Raw genomic sequence first — 21,739 nt, forward strand, 5'->3', positions numbered from 1 at the left:
TCCGGGTCACGGGCCAGGCGGGGAATCCGCACATCTCTGCGGGCAGGGCAGCGCCGGGCGAGTCCCGGAGGCGGCACCGGAGTCCCGGAGCGCCTTCCCGGGAGGCGGCACCGGAGTCCCGGAGCGCCTTCCCGGGAGGCGGCACCGGAGTCCCGGAGCGCCTTCCCGGGAGGCGGCACCGGAGTCCCGGAGCGCCTTCCCGGGAGGCGGCACCGGAGTCCCGGAGCGCCTTCCCGGGAGGCGAGGCGGGGCCGGGCAGCGGGAGGAGGAGACTCCGGCGGCGCCCGGGAGCCGCTCGGAGAATGTCCCCGTCCCCCTTCTCCTCCTCCTCCTGCTGCTGCCGCTGCCCGTCGGCCGCGCAGCCCCGGGCCGGGCAGAGCCGCCGTGTGGAGCATGGGGAGCTGCTGGCTGCGCCTCGCCGCGCTGCTCGCCCTGGGCGCCCGGGCCAGCCTGGAGTACGAGGGTGAGGAAGGGGCGGCGGGGCCGGGGCCGGGGCAGAGCCGGGCCGGGGCAGAGCCGGGCCGGGGAGCGGGGCCGGGCCGGGGCCGCTGCACTGAATTCTAGGGTAGAAATGACAGCACCGAGCTCTGCTTTCCCCACGTGCCGTGCTCACCGCCCTTTTCCGTGCCAGAACTTTGCAGTGGCGTAAGTGCTTTCTCAGAATCTCCCGTCAAGGTACTTACCAGGAATCTTGGAGGCCAAATTATCCGTTCGTTTGGCAGCATAAAAAGTGCACTAAGGTAGACACAGTGATGAGTACTGTTTCCTGACACACTTTCTTCAGGTGCTCTCTGGGGTAAAGTCCGTTTACAGAAGCTGAAGGTATGGGCTTATACCCCAAAAAATGATGGTTGTAAAATGATTGTCCAAAATGTCTCTTTTTAGTACTCCACTAAACCATGTCTCTAAGTGCCAAATCTTGGTATCTTCTAGATACCTGCAGGGATACTGACTCAACCACTTCCTGGGCAGCCTGTTCCAATGATTTTGACAGCCCGTTCAGTGAAGAAATTTTTCCTAATAGCTATTTTAAACTTCTCTGGCCCAGCCTGAGGCTATTTCCTCTCTCTCATCCTGTTGGTTATTACCTGGGAGAAGAGACACACCCCACCTGGCTACAGCATCTTTTCAGGGAGTTAGACAGAGTGATGAGCCTCCTTTTCTCCAGGCTTAACAGCCCTGGGTCCTTCAGCAATTCCTTATAGAGCTTGTGTTCCAGAACTTGTGCTGTTTCAGGGCAGTAAACTGAAAAGTTTCAGGTTAGTTTTATGTGCTACACTGTAGTTGTCTATGGCTTACTTTCATTTAAACTCAAAGTGGTAAATAATTATTTTATAATTCTTTTTATAATGTTTTTCTTTAGTCCTGGGAAAGCAAGTGTTCATACCTCATCTGCCTCTTCTGTGTCACATTCCTTCTTTTTCTGTTACAAAGGAATTAAAGCATGTGAAGTGTTGTTCATGTGTTTGCAGTGCCTGGCTTGGCACAATGTTCTTATGCCCTGATCTTGCCATCAGATTTGTAGAAGTGAACCTCTGTAATGGGGACAGAATTTTATTTTGCTTTTTCCATACATGGCTTGGTAGCTAGTTTTGAATGTATGTGAAGCAGAAACACTTTGATTTGTGGCTGGGAAAACACAGATGAAGTGGAAACACCTCTTCCATGGCTCCCCAAGCCAAGCCTGTTGTGGTTATTAAGAAAACATTGATTGTTAGGAAAGAGATCTGACTCACTTCTCATTTTGAGGTAGAAAATGAGCTGGAAATGAGAGATGTCAAGCTCCATCAAGAGAGCCTTGTCTCAGGGCAAAAGTAGTGAATAAATCTTTAAGGCCAGTTTTTCTTAGAAAACTTCCAAAAGCACTTAATTGTTTCTCATCTAAGGAAAGGCAAATGCATAAAAGCTCACATAATTCTAAGATTTACTAATTTTAAATGCTAAAGTCACTGCACACTTAAATTTGGACAATTATTAGTGATAACACTGAACTTTATAACCCTCAAAGTGAGTAACTAGCTAAGAGTATTCTAATTTCTGGCACAAAAATTGATGCTTAGGTGCTCATTTACATATCAAGGTTTTCCTAAAGCCCTCAGGATCACAGCTTGCTCTTTTTGCTATGCAGTCAGATTTCAAGTGCGAAAAAGTTTGGTTTTATGTTCAGAAGTCTCTCAGATGTCAGTGTTTAGGTATCAAAATTGAACCTCAACAATAAATATAAAAAGTCCAGAGAAATTATTCTAAGTGATAAGACTTCATTGTGTACAAATCCCTCCTTTCAGAGGAGAAGTTGTTTGGAAATTCACTTCAGGTCCCAGCTCAAACTGGTGGAGGGATTCCCAGTGATCCAGTGCTGGGGAAGTGCTCCTGTGAACCAGCTGCAGATACATGGGCTGGGTTTTCTTGAGTTTGGTAGAGTAAGAAATCATGTTTCACCATTTCCTGAGCAGATTTTTTTTTTTAATAAGAAATGGAATCTGTTGACAGATGTTGACAGAAATCAAAATCTTGGGTTTGATTTCTGCTGAAATAGACTAGGCTTCATGCTCTGAAGTTGATAATGTAAAGTAAGTGTTGTTTAGGAATTTTGGAGGCTTTCATGCCAACTTGCTTTGTTTTATTGATGGTTTATTTGAGTAGTAGTGCTCCAGCTGGTTTCTGGTTTTTAGAAAGCAGCTTCTACCTTTATTTTAAGTTTTCAGCCATTGCACAGAGTTTTAAAAGTATGGAGCTTTGTTGTCTCTTTATTTGAACAATGCCAGAAGAATGCTTGAAACCAAACTGTGTTTTTGATTTGAGTGTAACTTGTGTTTGCAGGTCATGTACCTCAATGTCTTGTTCTTGATGTCAGGATCTTACAGGTCATTAAGGATGGTTGTACTTAAGTTATTTACATTTTACTTTTGCTGTTTGGCCTGATGGCTGTTAACTGCCATTGATGCTATGGAACCACTTTACAGTGAAACCTCTGATGAGCCCCTTCACCTGTACCTGCTCTGCTCTCTCTGCTCAGTAGATCACCTACATGGTATCTGTAACAGAGGAGCTGTGACTCGGCATGTGCCACTTAACATTGCACGAGGAGCACCGAGAGAAATTTACTATTTCACTTGATTATCAAATCCATTTGCCCCTTCCAAATTCACTATAAAGTGGGTCTGCTATGACTCTGAGCTTCAGAGAAGCCCGTGCTGATGACATTGCATAGATTATTGCATCCTAATCTTGCATGTCTTTTCTCAAGGCTTTCTTTTATTTTTAATTTATATTTCCTTTCTTGCTGCAGTTTTTTTTTCTCTTATTTTGTATTGTAGGATCGGGATATTCACCCCTTGAAGATGATGAGGATGTTTATGCACGCAGTAGATACAAAGGTGAATGCTTTGCTTATGTGCTAAAGAGGATCAACTGCTTGCTGACAGAAAGCTTCGTTCTTTTTTCTTTCCATGGATTATACAATCTTGGTGATCCAGCTCCTTGTTTTTTCTCATGGATATTTAGCTCAAGATTTAATTTCTGCTGTTTTTAACAATGGAAATTAGACCAAATATTGATCACAGCTCTTTCATGCACCCGAGTAAGTAACTTTTACATTGCCTTTGCAACTGGGAGATCAGATTGTTGAATGATGAAAATCAGGAAGAGCTTCTCTTTCTTATCCATACATGCTAACAAAGCCATCAATGATAAGCTGACTCAAAACCTAGGCTTACTGATGGTAATGTATAGAAGGCAAGAGAACTTGATTTTCATGACTTTTTCTTTCCACAGAATTACTTGCATTTCAGGTTAACCTGCTACCTGAAGTGCCAAGTGAAGTTTGTTTAACAAACGCATGTGTGCACTCCAAAACCAAATTACGTAGCTGGATGAGTGAACGGGATGGGCATGTTTATAAAGCAAATTCAGGTTTTCTTCCCTATTCTGGAAGACTTTGCCATTCAGCAAGAGTGAAAAGTTTTTTGCCACTACCAGTAAATCTTCCATTTGCTGTATCCATTTTCTAAAAAGACTGCTTTTGTCTTAATATCACTCTCCTCTGCCAAAATTCCTCAGAAGCCTAGACATTAAAGAAATGTAGCATTTCATTTGTCGCCTGAATGGTAACTGTGTTTCTTTTTAGTAAATTAATCTATGGCTATACTAGAGTTGTCATCATTTTGATTACTTAAAAATGCTGGTCATTGGTGTCTTGTTGTACATTATTGATTCTCTGCAAAGAATCAAAGGACTGTATAAGAGGTAAGTCATAAAATAATTCAGAAATTTATGAACAGCCAAGGGAAGACACAGCTTTTATGGCTATGTTGCTGTTTTCATAAATGTCTCATCTTCCTCCCAGTAAAATACTCAAGTATAAAATTTTGCTTTCAAACATGTGCACAAATAATTCTCTAAAGGTTGATTTAGGTTAAGTAATTTTTCTTTGCCTTCTAACGTGTGATCCTCTGCAGACACATAGAAAGAGAACTGAGAGATCATGAAGATAAATCAATGCCAATTCATGCCAGGGCAGGCAAGTAGTTAAAATGTGGATTCTGTGTAAATTCCTTTTGTATGGTGATCCAAAATGGATTATACTCATGTCAGCCAAAATGTCACCAGGGTAAGTGAAACATAATGACTCATTCACACAGATATTAAAAACTGCCCCAAGTTTGGAAGCACTACTGCCAAATGTTGAGGAACAGACAATGTGAATCTAAGAATATAAAGCATTGGAACAGAAAAGGCTGATTCTTCATTAGCATACTTCTTTATGTTGGTTTTGGGGGGAAGGGGATGGAGGAAGACAAAGCAAGGAAAAACAGGCTGTGTAGCAGTCTTCAGAGCCTCTCCTCAGATGTGCAGTCCAGCATTTTGGGTGTGGCCCATTTCTTAGCAAATAAAACTTACCAGTAACAGAAACCGAATGGATTTTTGTAATCGATGTTCACATATGTAAGCAGCATTGGACTTTTCTTTCTACACATGTGCAAGCAAGCACACAGATTCATCCTCTTTGACATCTGCAAACAAAACATTGCAGTTTACTGGGAGGGGTGAATATTGACCTCCTACTAAACCCTTTTGTCTTCATCTGGATGTTTTCCCACTTGCTCAGCTTTCCAGAGAAACATGGCCAAGATTTTCTGTGCCTACAGCATTTTTAAGGAGTTTTTCCCTTCCTCCCTGGTGAGCCATCAGCTCTGTTGGCTGGTGTAGCAGCAAGCAGCAGTACAGCTGGTCACTTTGCCTGCTGTTTGTGAAGGAAGGGCTCAAGGTGTTCAAACAGGACCAAGGGGCTGGGGCAGATGATGCTCGAGAAAGTGCTTTCCTTCCTGCCTCTTGGCATCTCTGATCATATTTCATGAGGAAAGGTTTCCCGAATACAGCAGTTCCTGTGTTCATCACAGCTCTGGCAATCCTCATTCCTAATATTTTTTCTCAGATACTGTAATGATCAAGCAGTATCCATAGCTCTAAAGGCAACACTGGGGCTTCAACCATTTCTGTTTGCTACCTGTTTTCCAGTGGTTTGAAACAGAGGATTGAGTCTCTGGATTTTTTTACTGCTAAGTGAAAATTCAGACTATTGTATTACTGAGGGACTTTTTAATTCTTTTTTGTGCTGAGGTACAGACTTTCTAATAAACAAAAAATCAGTATGTAGGTCCTGGTACCTAAAACCTCAAATTTCAGTTGAGTGAAAAGAGCCTGGTATAGATGGTGAAGTTGCAGAAAAAGTGTGTGGGAAATCTCTAGCTTTTATAATCCCCAAAGCCTTCAGGAACATGGCTGATCTTGCCTTGAGGCAGGGAACAGCTTGTGTAACCCCTTGGGGCCTCACACAAACCTAATATTCCACAAGTGCTCTATGTAGCTGCTTAGCCTTTGAAAACCAATATGTGCCTTCACTTAAAAATAAACAAACTTTGATCTAAAACTTTGTTATATTGTTTGATGTGCTTTTCAAGTTAGCTGGGTTTTTTCCAGCAGTATTGCTTGGTCTAACCCCCAATATTTGTAAATGGCTTGTAAACCCCACCTCACCCACTTTCTTCTAATCACAATCAGTTCTAGAGTAAGCACTGTAATGTTTTAAATCAAACAGATGTTCCTCCTAAGCTCTTCAAGTTATCTGCATCCAAAAGCATGTTTGCTTTTGTTTTTCTTTCTGGCAGAATCATTTGGTCCAATGTAAGATGCATTTTGCCCCTGTCTAGGAGCTTGTTTTGTTTCTCTCTGGAAACCACTGTAGCTGCAACGATATTACAGGAAAGGCTTTTACTTTTTCAGTGTTGTGTTTGTGCATTAAACTGTATTTTTTAGCTATTAGTTACCTTTTTTAATATATATATGGGTAGCTGTTTACTCAAGTCAGGTGTGTTTGTAAAACCACAAAAAATTGCAGAAAAACTCAGGCAATTTGCTATACCTGAAGCAGCTTCTTTGCCTTTTTAAATTTTTATTAGCCTCTTGATCATGTTGCAAAGCATATTTGTCTTAATACCCTTTACAAAGGAAGTCAGCAATGTGTATTTGGAGTTTATACATGAGGAGAACCCAAGGCATAAATGTCTTGAACTGGTTTGCTGAAGGATTATGTATCTGGCTGGGGTGAAAGCTCAGCCCAATCTTCATCCACCCAGTCCTGCCCTTGCAGACAGTGTTGTCTTAGTAACTTCAGGTTTAAGCCCTTCTGCAGAAAAACTGAGGCCTAGTTCTTAGTTAAGGAGATCATACAAGCTTGGGTATGTAAATAAATGGAAGTTTAAGGTCTGTGGGCATGGGAAGGACAAGTGGGACAGAAAAGCTGGAGAGTTTGGGCATGAGACCACTGAAGCAGAGATTATGGGAAAGTTCAGGAGTAGGAGGATTTCTCCAGGAGGTGAATGCGACAGGGGCTGTGAATCCAAGATGTTTGGCTTCCCCCCGAGAGTGGTCAGAGGTGGTGCCCAAGACTGCACCAGCAGCCCTGGGATAGCAGTTAAGGAGGCAGTGCTGGGTGTTGGCATCTCTCATTATTTCAGCAATTGACTTCTGCTCCCATTAGCTCACACACCTCATCTGTTGTCTCAGTTTTAATTTGGTGCACAACAAGCATGAAAAATGGGAGGCACTGTGATACAGCCCCTCAACAAAATGGCCCAAAGGAGTGGATGTGGGGATTTTTTAAATGTGTTGTGGGAGCTGTGGGATAGAGATTAGGGTGAAGGACAGGAAATAGTTCTAAAAAAAACCATCAAACCCCCAAACCAAAACCCACTCTCTGCCAGAGCACTTTGTATAATTGTAAGATAAATAGCAGAGGATGTATTTGACATTCAGAAAACAGGCTTATAGGTGGGAAGAAACAGAGCTGGTATGATTGCATGGCTGAGCCAAAAAGCTGAAAGCTGAACTGTACTTACCCTGAACCTGAGGGGTGCTGTTAGACTGGCCTGCTTGTGTCCTGTGCCTCAGTTACTGTGAGTTTGGTGACACTGGGAGTAATTTTACCTACACGTTTTTGTAAAGGGTTTTTACTTGTATTGCTGAAAGACAAAAATAAGCATATCACAGTACAACTGCTTCAGAAATGATCTAGTCTAGAGGAAATGCACCCTTGGTCTAGGCAAAGGATTGATAGTTAGTCTCTAATTTTAGTCTGCCGATGCTATTTGTGTTTATTCAGGACCAGCACTGAAAAATACATCTGTAAAATGTAGTTTCCATTGGGAAAGTGTAAATATGTCCTGGAGACATAGCACGCTGATTATAAGTATTCCATGTATGAGAAATGCTGTATTGATTATTGTTTGTTTATGTATGGAGCTGATCCAACTAGTATAGGAAAATGCACTTAATAACTATGGGAATGGAGGTAGAAGTGAACATCTGCCAAACATGATTTAGAATTTTTTTTTAATGTTGTTGGTGACTTTGTAAGTATGAAGGCAAAAAATCCTGTGCTTTGTTTAGGGTTTTTTTTCCATCTTTCTTGCAAAATTCAAATGTTTTTTCATGCCCCTCCCTCATGTCACACATTGTCACACAGGATTTCAGGATTTGTCTTCTTTCCTTTTTGCTTTGCAATCCCTCCCTCCCTCTCTCCTCTCCCAGTACGTGCTTTTCAAATCTTGGATCTGAGAAAGGGGCAGGCTTAGTCATTCCTGGTGTAGGAACCTCCTACTGAGGAGCTGCCTGTTTTCTTGGTGCACCCTGTTGTCAAAGCTAAACAAAGGATGTGAAACTTTTGCTGGGAAGGGAGGTCTCTACTTGGTACTCTTCTCATCAGCACTACAGTGTGGTGGTAAATCCTCACAAGGTGGGGGTACCCATGTCCTGAATATTTTACAGCACAGCCCTGGCCAGTCAGTAAAGGTTCAGTTCAGGCAGGTTCAATGTGGCATGTTGGCAGTATGATTTATGTAAGTGGTGTCTTCTAACTGTGGGAGAGCTTGAACCATCTCTGAGCTTTGCAAGGCACAGATTATTGTGGAAGCAGAACTTAATTTTTCTTTTAATGAGCACTAAGCTAAATGTGGAAGGCTGACAACTGCAGCTAGACCAAGATGTTCCTAGTGCAAACTTCTGTTATCAAAGACCAGTTAGATGTGTCTGCTTAAAAACAAGAGGGAACAATGGCCCAGTTGTCATCAAACTGCCCACATGGTGGCACACTTACTCCACAGACAAAAAGCGTAGTAAAACCCCATCTGCCCTCACAAACCCCTCTAATATAATGGCTACAATCTTTAATGTTTGTCATAAAAAAAGAGCAAGTGCACCTCTGCAGTGTTCTCCAGTTTAAAGATTGGTGGCTTTTTAAATGAGGGTTTTTTCTTTTCTTCTCCGTGACCTTGATTAAGCAAAGTGATTTTATATTTGTGTCTGAACTTTTACATTTTTCTAATCATTATGTGTGGGACTTTTTTCTTCTCTGTGTCAGAAACACCGTGGTGCTCCCCCATTAAAGTGAAACATGGTTATGCAAACTGCAGGACACCTCAAGGGGAATATTACAAGAATGTGTTGGGCACAAGATGTGACATTCGCTGCCAGAAAGGCTACGAGCTGCATGGCCCTCACCAGCTAATTTGTCAGTCAAGCAAACGCTGGTCTGGGAAGGTGCTGTGCAAACGTAAGTGGTTGCAAAATGTCTCTGTGTGTGACTTGTGCTCCAGGTTCAGACAATAATTTCTTATTTGCCATTGAAACTGGTCTTTGAATTGTTTTGGGTTTTATTTTTTAAAGTTTGGCAGTATGCTTCAATAGGTAGATTAGTTTGATGTTGAAAATCTCACAGGGGTGCATGACATGATAAGCATCTCAGTGGTACAAATACACTTGGCAGATAGGGAATATTTTTTCAGTGTGAGATTTTGATTTGTGGGAATAGTTTTATGACAGAGCCATAAAGCTGTTTTAAAATATTGCCCATCTTAGACTTTCTAAGTTGACACAATTTGTACCAGGTGTCTAAATGGGCTCTTAACAGGAAAACATTTCCTGAGAAGAGATGAATATGTACTTGTCATCCCTTTTCTCATTAAATGAGAATCTCTTATGTAGAGTTAAATTTGAAATGCAGCTAATGAGAACAGTGTGGAAAAACCTCACGTGGAACAAGACTTTCTCCCAGTTGTTGTTTGCCAGCTGTGTCTTTATTTCTGTGTAATACCCCACGTGTGCATTACTGTAAAGGGAGGGTAACGGGTTTGCAGAAGTCCCTGTTTTCTTTTCCAGAAAAGCGTTGCCCTACCCTGTCCATGCCGACCAACGGAGGCTTCAAGTGCTTGGATGGTGCCTACTTTGGCTCGAGGTGTGAGTACTACTGCTCCCCGGGCTACCAGCTGAAGGGGGACCGCATCGTCACCTGCATGGACAGCAAAGCCTGGAGCGGCCGGCCGGCGGCCTGCGTCGGTGAGTGCGGTGCTGGGCTGTTTGGTCTCATCCCGAGCCACCTGCCACTGCCCAAGTCCTGCACACATCAACTCCAAACTGCCTTTTTGATCCAGTTCATGGGGGGAAAAAAAACTACTGTCCCTCTTAAGGAAGCAGAGAACAGTTTTCCAAGGGTGCAAGGTTCTGTCACTCATTACTCTCAGTCCAAAGCGAGTAGCCAAGCATTGCCACTTTAATGGAGATGAGTCTGGTGTAAATGGCCAGCACTTTACAATGCTTGTAATAGCCTTTGGTGATTCCTGAGTGACTCATTGGTAGCCTGTGGTTACTGTGCTGCTCTTCCAGCATGTTCTCTGTGCTGGAGTCTCTCACACTCTTCTGCTTAATGATTAAAAACAGGTTTGAAAGTATACCCACTGTCTGAACTGTTTTTCTTCCTTGGGATCATAGTCTTCAAATATATCCGGAAAATGTGCATGGCTTGTAGTTACCAGCATGGTTGCAGTGAGCTAATTTAATTTTCAGCCTAGTTCACTCTAGTTACGCCAGCAATTTTCATCACATAGTCAGTGGTCTCCTGGGAACCTTAGCTGGAATAAGTATTTCTATATACATAAATCAGAAGAGAGATAAACAAATATTGAGATTTAACTTTCCTGACTACTTATGAAATTTCAGCACATAGTGAAGTCTCAGCCTGCTGCCCCTGTTTCTGGGAAGCCTCTGATAAAAGCTTCAGCAGCCACCCAGAAAGGAAGAATATTTTTTGACCATCTGAAATGGCTGCCAGTAATTTAAAGCATGTGGGTGGTAGAGTGTTTGTGCTTAGTATCTTGTGTGTATGATAACTTGGTGTTCCTCAGAATGCTTGTGGCTCAGTCTAGGTTGGCAAATGGCTTTGGAGCCTCTCCACTGTGGCCTGATGTTCATAAAATATTTTTCAGGTTTCCTGTTATTTAGTGTTGCACAAATGTAGAAATGAGCTGCTTGGGTCTAGACCATTTGTGGTGTCTCTTGTTTTTGTTTGCAAAAACAAGCTTTGTCCTTCTCAGTGGTGTGGGCAGAGGAAGAAAAACAAACCTTTTAAGTTTGGAAATGATAAAATATTGTCCTCTATATTTCCTGGCACTTTCAGAAACTCATCTGTTTGCAGAGGTGGTGTGCTTATTACAAAGGGTGCTGTCTTGCAGAGTAATGTAAGCAAGTACCCTAAGCAGCAAAAAGGCTAAGTTAGCACTAACACTTTTTTTTATTCCAAAAATGAAGAGTAGTTGTTGCACAGGGTTTCAAGTCCCAGTTGTTGCCTAGGATTACAAGTCCTAAGTATTCCAGTAAAAGTAATACTAAGAATTAAGTTGTGGTAATACTGCATAGTTTGGAGAAGGTCCCTTCAAATCTTGTGTGCACAGAGTTCCTGTATGCAAATAGTGAGATCTGCTGTTAGCAGAGTGTTCAATAAAATTATATTTTGACCTCTTGATAGACAGGATAGAGATTTTTTTGTGACCAGACATCACAGACATAATTGTGGCCAGGCATAATTCTAACAGTACAATGACATTTGCAATTGAACATTTGTTCCTTCGTGTAATGCAGAAGTTACAGAGCTGCAGCCTACACAGTGGCCAGGAGAGGACTGGCTGAGCAGCTCACTTTTAGCTGAGGAGTGAAATTGAGGAGAGCAAAGAAATACAAAGGCAAAGAGGCTGCTTAATATACAAACAGTTAGTTGTGTGGTGCACAGTAGGGATGCTAAATGTGATCAGAGGCATGGGCTGGTAAATTTCATGTCATTGAAGTCTCCTGGGGATTCCACACCTTCTTGTATTGAGTATGGCTAAAATTACTTCAGACCTGAACTTGAAGTGCTCTTGGAAACACGGGGCTTTTCTCTCCCCTTTTATATTGCAGTTGCACTGTATAGCATTTTTGCACTAAATTATGTGGGCTTTGCAGTAGAGCAGTGAAGATCCATGTAGGAAAGGCATAAGGCCTTTCAGTAGTCAAACATGTATTAATTAAAAGGGGGAAAAAGATATATTTTTAAAATTAGATATGTTCTAGCAGTGACTTACAGAAGTCCTTATAGTTGGTGAGTATTCTGCGTAACAAAGCAGACTGTGTCCTGCCCCCACCCTGTAAGAGGAAGGATATCCCTCATGTTGCTGAAATAATTTTGATTAAAATAAAAATCAGTGTACACCTGGTTTTGGTTATCAGTCAGCTAAAAATGCCAATACTCATTTGAATAATATTTCCATTATATCTTTAATGCACTGTAACATGTATTGGAATAGATACTTTCCTCTAGAAGATTAAAAAATGTCCCTGTCTTTTCTTCTGGAAAGATTGCCTTTTCCTGCAGATTGTCTAACAGAGGTTGTGCTAAATGGCTGTCACCAAGCTAAGTCATCCTTTTGTCACATCCTGAGGCTGTATTGATAGGATGCTTGTCTTAGTAGTGCTGGCTACTGATGTAAGACATTATTATAAGAGTTACTAGGAAAGAATCAAATGCAGCATTGATTCTCCACAAAATGGTAATTGTACCAGTCTTCTCTTGTTTCTCATTTTGCCATCACTGCAGGAAAAATAACCAGCATGTTAAGAGTAACATGCAGAGTTACTGTGCAGAAACAGATTGATGTTCAGTGTGCTTTAAAAATGCTCTTATTCACATCAACTACTGCACAGATGGACGAAGAAAAGGATGCAGGTAAACAGAACATCCAGGCTCCTTGGGTGTGATATTGGACATCCCTCCTTGGAGTTCAAAGCCATCCGTTTGTCAACGTGACTTTTTAACTGAACTATGTACAGAAATTTTCAGTAACTACTTTTACTTGGGTTTTCTGCATTGCAAAGGGCTGATCACTGTCAGCTCTTCTTACAAAAAGGTGAGAAGTAAAGGCTCCCCCTGCCTTGGCTGGGATGAATCCAGGGCTGAGGAGGCCAGCTGGAGGTGGTCCTGGGCTACCCTTACAGCAGGGAGGGAGCTGTGGAGAAAATGCACAGCTCTGGCAGATGCTCAGTGCCCTTTCCTGTGGCATTCATTTCAACAGATACTGAGCCTCCGAGGATCCAGTGCCCGAGCGTGAAGGAGAAAAGCGCGGAGCCCAACAAGCTGACAGCCAGAGTGTTCTGGGACACCCCGGAGGGACGGGACACCGCGGACGGGATTCTGACCGAGTGGGTGAAAATCTCTACATGTGTGCTTTTTCTCCTTCTTACTCTTCTGTTAGCAGTTCAGCAGGCCAGGTACCCTTTTCCCTTCATTCATCCCAGAGGCTTTTTTTATAGCTGTCACATATGCAGCTCTATAAAGAACTGCATGTTTGGAGGTGAGTTGTTCAGGAACTGGTTACCCAGTTGTGGGTATTTAGAGCTGGTGGAATAAACAACAGCAGCATTTTTACTGCACCTATGAAGTTTTGCAGAGCTTCTTTGCGGGTCTCGTAATTAACAAGTTTTCTTACACCAAGTAACCATAACAATGAAAACAGAGTAGTGCATTGGAGGTAAAAGAAGAGGTGAGTTTGACTGTCTTAAAAAAAGCCAAGGTGTGTCACAAAATTATATCTGCAATCATCTTTAGGTTTCTTCCTAAGGTAGTGCTGGCTACTGATGTCCCAGGATTCTGCAGTTACCTTTAAAGTAACATTTCTTGTTTGTAACCGTGATGGATTTAAACGTTGGATTTAGACATTACAGTTCAAAAGTTTCTTTGTCAATTTCTATGGTTTCACAGTCCCATTTTCCAGAAGAGTAGGTGTATTTCTGGTGGTACTGCTGTTTCTGACTTTCCCATTTTTATCATGCAGGATTTAGGTCAATATATCTGGATTACTGTGATGGTGGGAGCATGGAAAATCTGTTTCTTTCAGTAAGCAAGTTACATCATTACATTAGTGAACTAGTAAAGCTTAAAAGCTCAAACTTCTTAAGCTTGAAGGTGTTTACAGTTTTATGTGAATACAAAAAACTAATGTAAGACAATGATATTGCCCTTTTATTGCTATAATTTAATAATTTCATAAAGAAGAATTCATTACATAATTAAAAACTTAATTGCCATTGAGGTCTGATGTAACAATTTGGTTACAATTAACAACACTAAAAACTACACCTGGTAAAGTAAAAACTTGGAAAATGTCAGAATGAAGACATTCCTAAGTCTTTTTGACAAAGGAATGTCTGATAGGCATAAAAAAATGGGGAGTATCCCATGTAGACTTTGTCATACAAGTAACTGTTGTCAGCTCAAAAGAACCAAGCTCTTGCTTCAGTGGAAGCTTTTCCATAAACCACATCTCTGTTTTTATAAAATATTGCTAAACTGTGCTGTTTTATAGAGTACGCAGTGCTTTTCTTAAATGCACAGTCCTTCAGTTTCAGGAGTACAAAAGCTTTTCTATCACATGGAAGCCTCTTTGGTTACATGCTCTGCTTTAATACTGAGATTATGTTTTTCACATCTGAATTCTCCCACCTTGTTTGCAGGACAGGGCACATTCCAGGTGAAAATGCTGCTGTTGATCCCTACAGCCTTCTGCTGTGAAACTGAATCTCACTTTCTGTTCCATTTCTGTACATATTAACAATCAAAATTACAATCATAGGAGCAGTTCAGAGCAGCCAGTTGGGAATATATCCCCACTGTAAGAGGCTGGAAATTTTCTTTCTTAATGTTGACTTTTTCTTATGTGAGGCAAAGGAAGCTTGAGCTCCTCTGGGCATGATGGGCTTGGCTACACTATGGATTGTTTTATACGAAGGGAGCAGACCCTGCCCACTCCAACCCCCTTGTCTCAGCAGGGTGTGCTGTAGGTAGCAAATTTAAATAATTTGGTTGCTGCTGCTCAGCTTCTTCTTTTGCTTACTTTCAAGTCTTCTGTCCTGCAGGCAGCCAGACAATCCTAGCATGCCACAAACCTCCCTCTTCAGGCTTTTACACCATTGTAAGTAAATAAATACTGGTGGATTTATGAATGTCTGTCCTGTTTTATCTCTTGTTTTAGTGTTATTTTGAAAGGCCTGCCACCAGGGTCACATTTTCCAGAAGGTGACCACAAAATCCAATATACTGTGTACGACAGAGCTGAAAACAAAGGCACTTGCAAATTTCTTGTTAAAGTCAGAGGTAAAGATGATGTTTTACACTGTAAATACAGACATTGATTTGCATCTGGCTTAGTAGGCAGTTTGAAAATGTCCTCATTTCTGTATTTATCTGCATGTGTCTGTGTATATAAACTGCTGTGCTGATGCTGAAAGGGAGAACAGAGTCTTGCTGAAGACCCTGTATTGCAGTAGTGTGATTTCTTTGTGTGGGGAATAACGCGTTCTGATTTCATGTTGTAGAAGGCTGAATAAATTGCTTTTATTAAGCTAAATTATATTGCAATAATGCTATACTATACTATAACTATATTATACTAAAAAGATATAAAAAAAAAACCTGTGACTGTCTCCAGACAGTCACGACACAGGTTTGACTCACTTGGTCAGTTAATCTAGACAACTATCACTGGTGTGTAATTAACAAATCACTCTTTGGTAAACAGTCTTTATAACACATTCTACATGTGCCAAACAACAGGAGTAGTGAATAGAGATAAGAATTGTTTTCTTCTTTCTCTGAGCTTTCTCATTGTGTCTCACAACTTCCCAGGAAAAATCTTGGGAGAGAGAATTATGTCTCTCTCTGTTCAGAGAATGTGAATACCACAATCCTGGGGGCCAGGTCTGCAGCATTCTTGCACATCCAGGAAGAGCTGCTTTGACCAGCCCTGCCTCCAGCTCCACACCCCTTCCCTCCTGCCAGCTTCTCCATGGTACATAGCTTGTGAGCTGCTGAAACAAGGAGGTGAAGGCATTTTTTTCTGCTGAGGCTCACATCTCCCAAGCAGGGCTGCCCTTTCACAGGTCCAGATGTTAACAACTGGAGTTGAATATACAGAGGTGACCTATAGTTTTCAGCTTCAGCCCTTTGTGCTCCATGACCTTTTGTCACATGCATACACCTACACATCTGTTTCACTTTACATAAGAGTTGAGGGGTGGGGGAGTTCGGGTTGGTTGCTTGGGGTTTTTAAGTGCATGACTAATAACACAGAAAGCAAACAGAAAAATGTCTTTGGTTCTGGTATTCCACTGACCTGTGCTGCCTTAGTAACAAATGGTGATTCATGCTGTGTCTTTCATTTTGGTTTTTTTTTTCCTCTTGCTCAAAGTCAGGCGCTGTGTGAAGTTAAATGCCCCAGATAATGGCTACATCAAGTGCTCCGGTGATGGAAATAACTATGGTGCTACCTGTGAGTTCTCCTGCATTGGTGGCTACGAGCTGCAAGGAAGCCCAGCTCGAGTCTGCCAGTACAATTTGGGGTGGTCAGGAGTGGAGCCAACCTGTGCACGTGAGTATTTCACCACTCTACCAGGAGGAATCCAGCACAATGATTCTTAGGGCAGTGAGAATTTGGAAAGGGGGTGGGGGGTGGAATACAGCTGCAGTGTCCCAGAGGTAGGAAACTTAGCATCGTTTTTGTCTCCTCTGCCAGTTTGCACTTAACAGCTGAAGCCTTTGACATCTTTGACTGCTCTTTCCTAGAGTTTGTTTCAGCTCAAAGCTTTCTACAAAATGTCACATTCTGGAGTCAATCCATTGTGCAAGCTAGAACAGTCTACAGTAAAACTGTTGGCTTCAATGAGGCCAGCATTTCACTCATGTCTTCTTTATTATTTGTTCTTGTGTTTCTGCTGTTGACCTCTGCCTCTAGAAATAGATTTGTTTTCAGTATGCTCCATAGCTTTTGTTTTAATTTTATTCCAGCCATGAATATAAATGTGAATGTGAGGACTGCAGCTGCACTTCTGGATCAGTTTTATGAGAAGCGGAGACTGCTAATTATTTCAACTCCTACTGCAGCTAACTTCTTCTACAGGATGCAGCTGGGGATGCTGCAGGTAAAACACATTTAAGAGGGATGTGCAACTATTTTTTTTTCTTTAAAGAAAGACACAAGAGAAGAAGCTTCACTGTTTTATGTAAATCCAAAAACTTCAGCTGTTATATTGTAGTCACTGGAAGATCTGGCTCAAGCAGTCATGGTTCCAGATTAATCCTTTTCACAGCAGTTTGAGTTGAAATATCTACCCAGTCTCTAACTCAGCTCCATTCTGGATTGTGCTGCCTCTGACCAGTCGCTGAATCTCAGGCAGTTCTGGCCCTTCCATCCTCCCCAAATTAATTTAACTCGTGCTCAATAATAATTCCCTATCTCAGCTGCTAAAGAAGTTTAAAAAAAACCCACAAACCCAACCTTCCAGCTCTTAAGCAGCTCATGCAGACCAGGCTTACAGAACTTGCAACTACAATGCAAGGGAAGTGTGCATAGCTTCAGAAATAAAAAGTGCACCAGCAAACAAAGGACCAGAGACACAACACAGAAATCATCCAGAGTGCTGGAGTTAACACTGGGGTGTTTTGTTCCAAAAACCCCAAACACCTGGTAATTTTCCTTCTTATGTGTTGTGTGATGCCCTTGTTGGCTTTTTGCTAGTCTTAGGGATAGATCTCCAAAACATACCTGTGTCCTTAGGGAAAGGAAGGAAAGGAACCAGTCCTGTATTCTTTCACAGCTACAAGCACTCTGATCTTGTTTTTCTTCTCACAAATTATAACAAAATGCAATATAAATAATCGAGATATGAATGTGATGATGTTTTTTACTGCTGGCTTAAATTATACTTGTATTTAAGGAAAATAAAACCAACAAAGCAGCTCCTTTTCCCTATTAGATAAACTTGGCAAGAAAATTCAATATATTGATCAAACTGAATTTAATGGCTATAGTACATTTTCCACTTCTTGGCAGCGGGCAAATGAGTTGGCATGGAAGAAAACTTTCTGCAGTCAACTTCTGTTTCACATAATTTGCTTTGATTGCCAAATTAAATTATTGGTACAATGCTTAGTATCCTGGCATCTTCTCATATAACTACAGAGACAAGTTGAACATTCTCCTAGGTGGTCCCTGTGTGTTGGCTTTCTTAGAGTATCTGAAAATGTTACTTAACCTCCCCTGGAGTCACGAAGCTCCAGTTCTTTGCTGTGGGAATTTGAGTGTTCGCAAAACATGCTCTCAAATCAGTTTAAAACATTTAACTAACTTAAGATGAGGGGGCTCTGTGAACCCTTGCTGCACACTCCAAACATCTCCCTGTTCTCTCAGGGATAACCAACCCCCCTCTTTCTCCTCTGAACCCTTGCAGCCGGCGCAGTGTGGGTTAGACCTGCGACACGTCACCGTGGTGGAGCTGGTTGGTGTCTTCCCAGCACAGATAGGAAGAATAGGAGTGAAGCTGCTGCCCCCATCACTTGCCCTGCAGCTCAGGTAAAGGAAGCTCTCACTGCTGTTGTGTTTGCACCTTATCCTACAAGTTGCATTGCTTTTGATCCCTGCAACTTACTCTGCAAACACCACGTCTTCTACTCTAATGTACACAGCTAGACACTGGAAAGTAGGTATTGGTGAGCACACTTTAGGATTAATTTGCTGTCTGTGTAATAGCTTCAGCAAATTAAAGCACAATAACAAATTTATTTAATTATATATTTAATGTGACTATGCTCATAGGCATATAAGTCTGTATTTTTGGGTGCTGCCACTGAAAATACTTCAGAGTCTGTCTGTATTTGTATTGGAGTTGCTCCTTTGCAAGGACTGCCCCAGGTGGCAGAGACAGCTCATCCTCTGCACCAGGGCTGGTGGTGGTTGTGGCCAGGCTAAAGGGGAAAATCTTTGAAGTCCCATATGTAGGAATGAGATGGGCAGTATTTCAAAGAGGAAATTATCTCAGCCTCCCCAGCCTGACTGCAGCATCAGCAGTTTTACTGAGGTGCCTAAACTGTTTTGACTTGGGCTTAGACTGGCAGAGGATTGGTTTTCAGTTGAAAGGAAGACTTAAAGTGCCAGCATTTCCTAAGGACTGGAAGAGGAAAAAAAGACAAAAGTGAAAGCCTTGTTGGCAGGAAAGAGTTGTTTAGAAAAAAGTAAAGGAGCATTTTAAGCAACATAATCTATGATATGCCTAAGGAAAAGGGAGTAAGTTTTAATTAGAGACAATGAAAATTGCTGACACAGCAGAGAGGGGATTTTTAAGAAGTATTTAAAAAAAACTGTTCTCAATAAATAAAAATGAGAGCACAAGAACACTCTTTCTTTTGAATAAAGATGTTTTTACTAAAGTTTAAATGGTTTACTTGTGGCTCTGTAGAAAATAATAAGCTCTCTTAACATCGCATTCCCCGATCCCTTGCAACCTTTAATGAAGCTACATTTCAGAAATTGGTATAGTATGACCTGCCCTGCACTCAAAGTTAGTTTTCCATTGATTTTGTCTTTATTATTGCTTAGTGTGTGAATTACAGCTTTCCACTTCTGCAAGGTGCTCAAATCAATATGAAATGCACTCTTAAGAATAAAGGTGTTGTCTAGAATTAACATTTCACTAAGCTAATGAGCACAGGTGCCCCAGTTAAAACTTTGGAAAGCACAGAAGTTTAGCGTTTGGATTTTTCGAAGCATTTTTTTGTTAGGTAATATATGGTGCAAGATGAGTGTAGTTTTCTATCACTATTGCTTAGCTTTAATCTTTATTTTAGTTTGAATGTAATGGCCAAGCTCCCTAATTGCAACAAGACTATGCCTAGAGCACTCAAACTTGTTAGGAGGCTGTGGAAGGCCAATTTTGGTGCTTCATACCTTTCCAAAATCCCCTCAGATTCTTCTTCATGGCAGCTTTCTCTCATTCTCTCATGGCTGCCTGTATTTATTTACCCCGCACTAGTGATGTTGACTGACTGCATATCCAAGCACCTTCTAGTACATTACTCCTTCAATCAAAAGATGAAAAGAGCACCACAGATAAACTTTTGTTACTTATGTAGCTTTTGCTACTAGAGGAGCTTAAATGACCTCTTTCACCACTTCGGAAAAAGGACTCCTCCATGATTAGCAGTGGCTTTTGTTCCTCTAAAATTAGAGTCACAGATGATTGTTATTGTTAGGTAGCAGTGAAAGCAGACTCTGATAATTGTGTCCTGCTTTTTCTTACTGTGACTTTTCATTCCAAGGAAAGCCAAGAAATGGAAGCCAAGAAAGGGAATAGTCTTACTTGTAACTCAAGCTTCATCACAAGGGTTTATTTAGGCAATGTTCATACTACCTCTTTTGTCTAACCTTGTTTCACTCCTATGACAGCAATGAGTAATAGCAGAGGACAGAGCTGGGTGTAGTCACCTTGACACTCCTCTAATGCAGAGGCAGAGCCTGCAGCACGTGCAGGCATCTGCTCTTTATTTGGCTCCTTGTTAATGCTGAAACCAAACCTGCACTCTGTGTAGCCCCTGTGACCGTGCCCCCTTTCCTCTGCTCAGACCCAAGAGGCTGGTGCTGCCCTTTAACAAAACCAGTTGCTTACTTTGCAGGCTGCTGCTGAGGATCCCCCATTACAACTTCAACATCGTGGTGATGGACAAGCATGGCATGGACAAGGAACGCTACCCTTTCCCAGCAACACCAGCTGAGCTCTTTGCCCTGATTGACAAATTCCCCTTGAGAAAAGATGAGATGAAACTGCAAGCAGAAATTGGTCAGTCATGTCCCTAATTCAGCATTTCAGAGCCTGCAGTTGTCGGTGAATTTTTTTTGATCTACAGAATTCTCCCCTTGGTGCTACACAAAGCATGGCTTAATCACTGATGTGGTTTTCTGTGTGCATTGGTAAATCTGTCCAGCCATGCAGCTGCTCTGCATAGAAGGGTGCACGATGCTCTTTTGTACTTTCAGTCATCTTTAGATCATAGAATGGCCTGGGTTGGAAGTGCCTTTAAATATCATTGAGCTCCAGCCCTGCTGTCATGGACATCTAGCACTGGATCAGGTTGCTCAGAGCCCCATCCAACCTGGCCTTGAACACTTCCAGGGATGGGGCAGCCACAGCTTCTCTGGGCAGCCTGTGCCAGTGCCTCACCACCTGCACAGTGAAGAATTTTCCCCTAATATCTAATCTGATCCTGTTCTCTTACAAGTTCAAGCCATTCCCCCTTGTCTGTTACTCCAGATTCTTGTAAAAAATCCCTCTCCATCTTTCCTGTAGGCTCTGTTCAGGGACTGGAAGGCCACAATTAGGTCACTCCTAAGCCTTCTCTTTTCCAGGCTGAACAATCCCCATTTTCTCAGCCTTTCCTCACAGGAGAGGTGCTCTGTCCCTGTGATCACCTTGGTGGCCTTCTCTGGACTTGCTCTGACAGGTTGATGTCCTTCCTCCTGCTGGAGACCCCACAGCTGGATGAATGTGGATGTAGGATTTACTACCTAATGGAATTTCTTGTACAGAGAGTAAAGAACTGAGGCACGTTTCTGGGAGTTTATTTTGGATTTTTCATTCAGTGTAAAATTGGGGTTTCTTTCTTACTGTTTATAATTCTTTTTATTAATAAAATATTGTTTTGCAAACAGATAGTTGTCTAAAATTCCTCTTGGGGGTTAAAGTTGGTCAGTTGATACAAAAGTTGGTTCAAAATATCTTTCTACAAACCATTATATAAGACATTAGCCTCACATTGAAAGTGTATTAGGAACCCACTGGTGCCTTTTAGTTCCACTAAAAAAAGTGTCAATCACAGAGAAAAAGTATGAACCAAAGGCAACAAACCATTGATTTTCAGCAGCAGCAAGGAGAAAATTGGTGATAGCAGGAGCATGGAAGTCATTGCCACAGGGAACATGATGGAGGAGCAGTGATCAGTGTAGAGGATGGGCAGTAATTACTAAGGCCCATGTACTGCAGTTCTTAATAGGAA

At 41.9% G+C, this 21,739-nt stretch overlaps 1 protein-coding gene across 3 annotated transcripts; it reads left to right on the top strand.

Moving 5' to 3' along the window:
• Positions 1–240: 240 nt before the first annotated feature.
• SRPX (sushi repeat containing protein X-linked) lies at positions 241–21,394 on the top strand. Of its 3 annotated transcripts, XM_068179769.1 has the most exons (10): positions 271–463; positions 3,318–3,377; positions 8,918–9,109; positions 9,715–9,891; positions 12,936–13,062; positions 14,892–15,013; positions 16,107–16,286; positions 16,703–16,836; positions 18,145–18,266; positions 20,363–21,394. In XM_068179769.1, the coding sequence occupies exons 1-10, from the start codon at positions 394–396 to the stop codon at positions 20,541–20,543; spliced, it is 1,365 nt and encodes a 454-aa protein (XP_068035870.1). In that variant the 5' UTR covers positions 271–393; the 3' UTR covers positions 20,544–21,394. The 3 variants fall into 3 exon arrangements, with proteins under 3 accessions (XP_068035871.1, XP_068035870.1, XP_068035872.1); XM_068179770.1 differs by lacking the exon at positions 3,318–3,377 and having other exon boundaries at positions 241–463; XM_068179771.1 differs by lacking the exons at positions 271–463; positions 3,318–3,377 and adding an exon at positions 3,403–3,580.
• The last annotated feature ends 345 nt before the right edge of the window (positions 21,395–21,739 follow it).

The sequence above is a fragment of the Anomalospiza imberbis genome, chromosome 2, assembly GCF_031753505.1.
Source record: "Anomalospiza imberbis isolate Cuckoo-Finch-1a 21T00152 chromosome 2, ASM3175350v1, whole genome shotgun sequence".
NCBI lineage: Eukaryota > Metazoa > Chordata > Aves > Passeriformes > Viduidae > Anomalospiza > Anomalospiza imberbis.

Bases quoted from the DNA above. Each gene is read 5' to 3' on its own strand.
- SRPX (XM_068179769.1), top strand. From the start codon at position 394: ATGGGGAGCTGCTGGCTGCGCCTCGCCGCGCTGCTCGCCCTGGGCGCC. The intron at 464-3,317 runs GTGAGGAAGGGG...TTTGTATTGTAG, and splicing joins GGCCAGCCTGGAGTACGAGG to GATCGGGATATTCACCCCTT. The intron at 16,287-16,702 runs GTGAGTATTTCA...ATTTTATTCCAG, and splicing joins AGTGGAGCCAACCTGTGCAC to CCATGAATATAAATGTGAAT.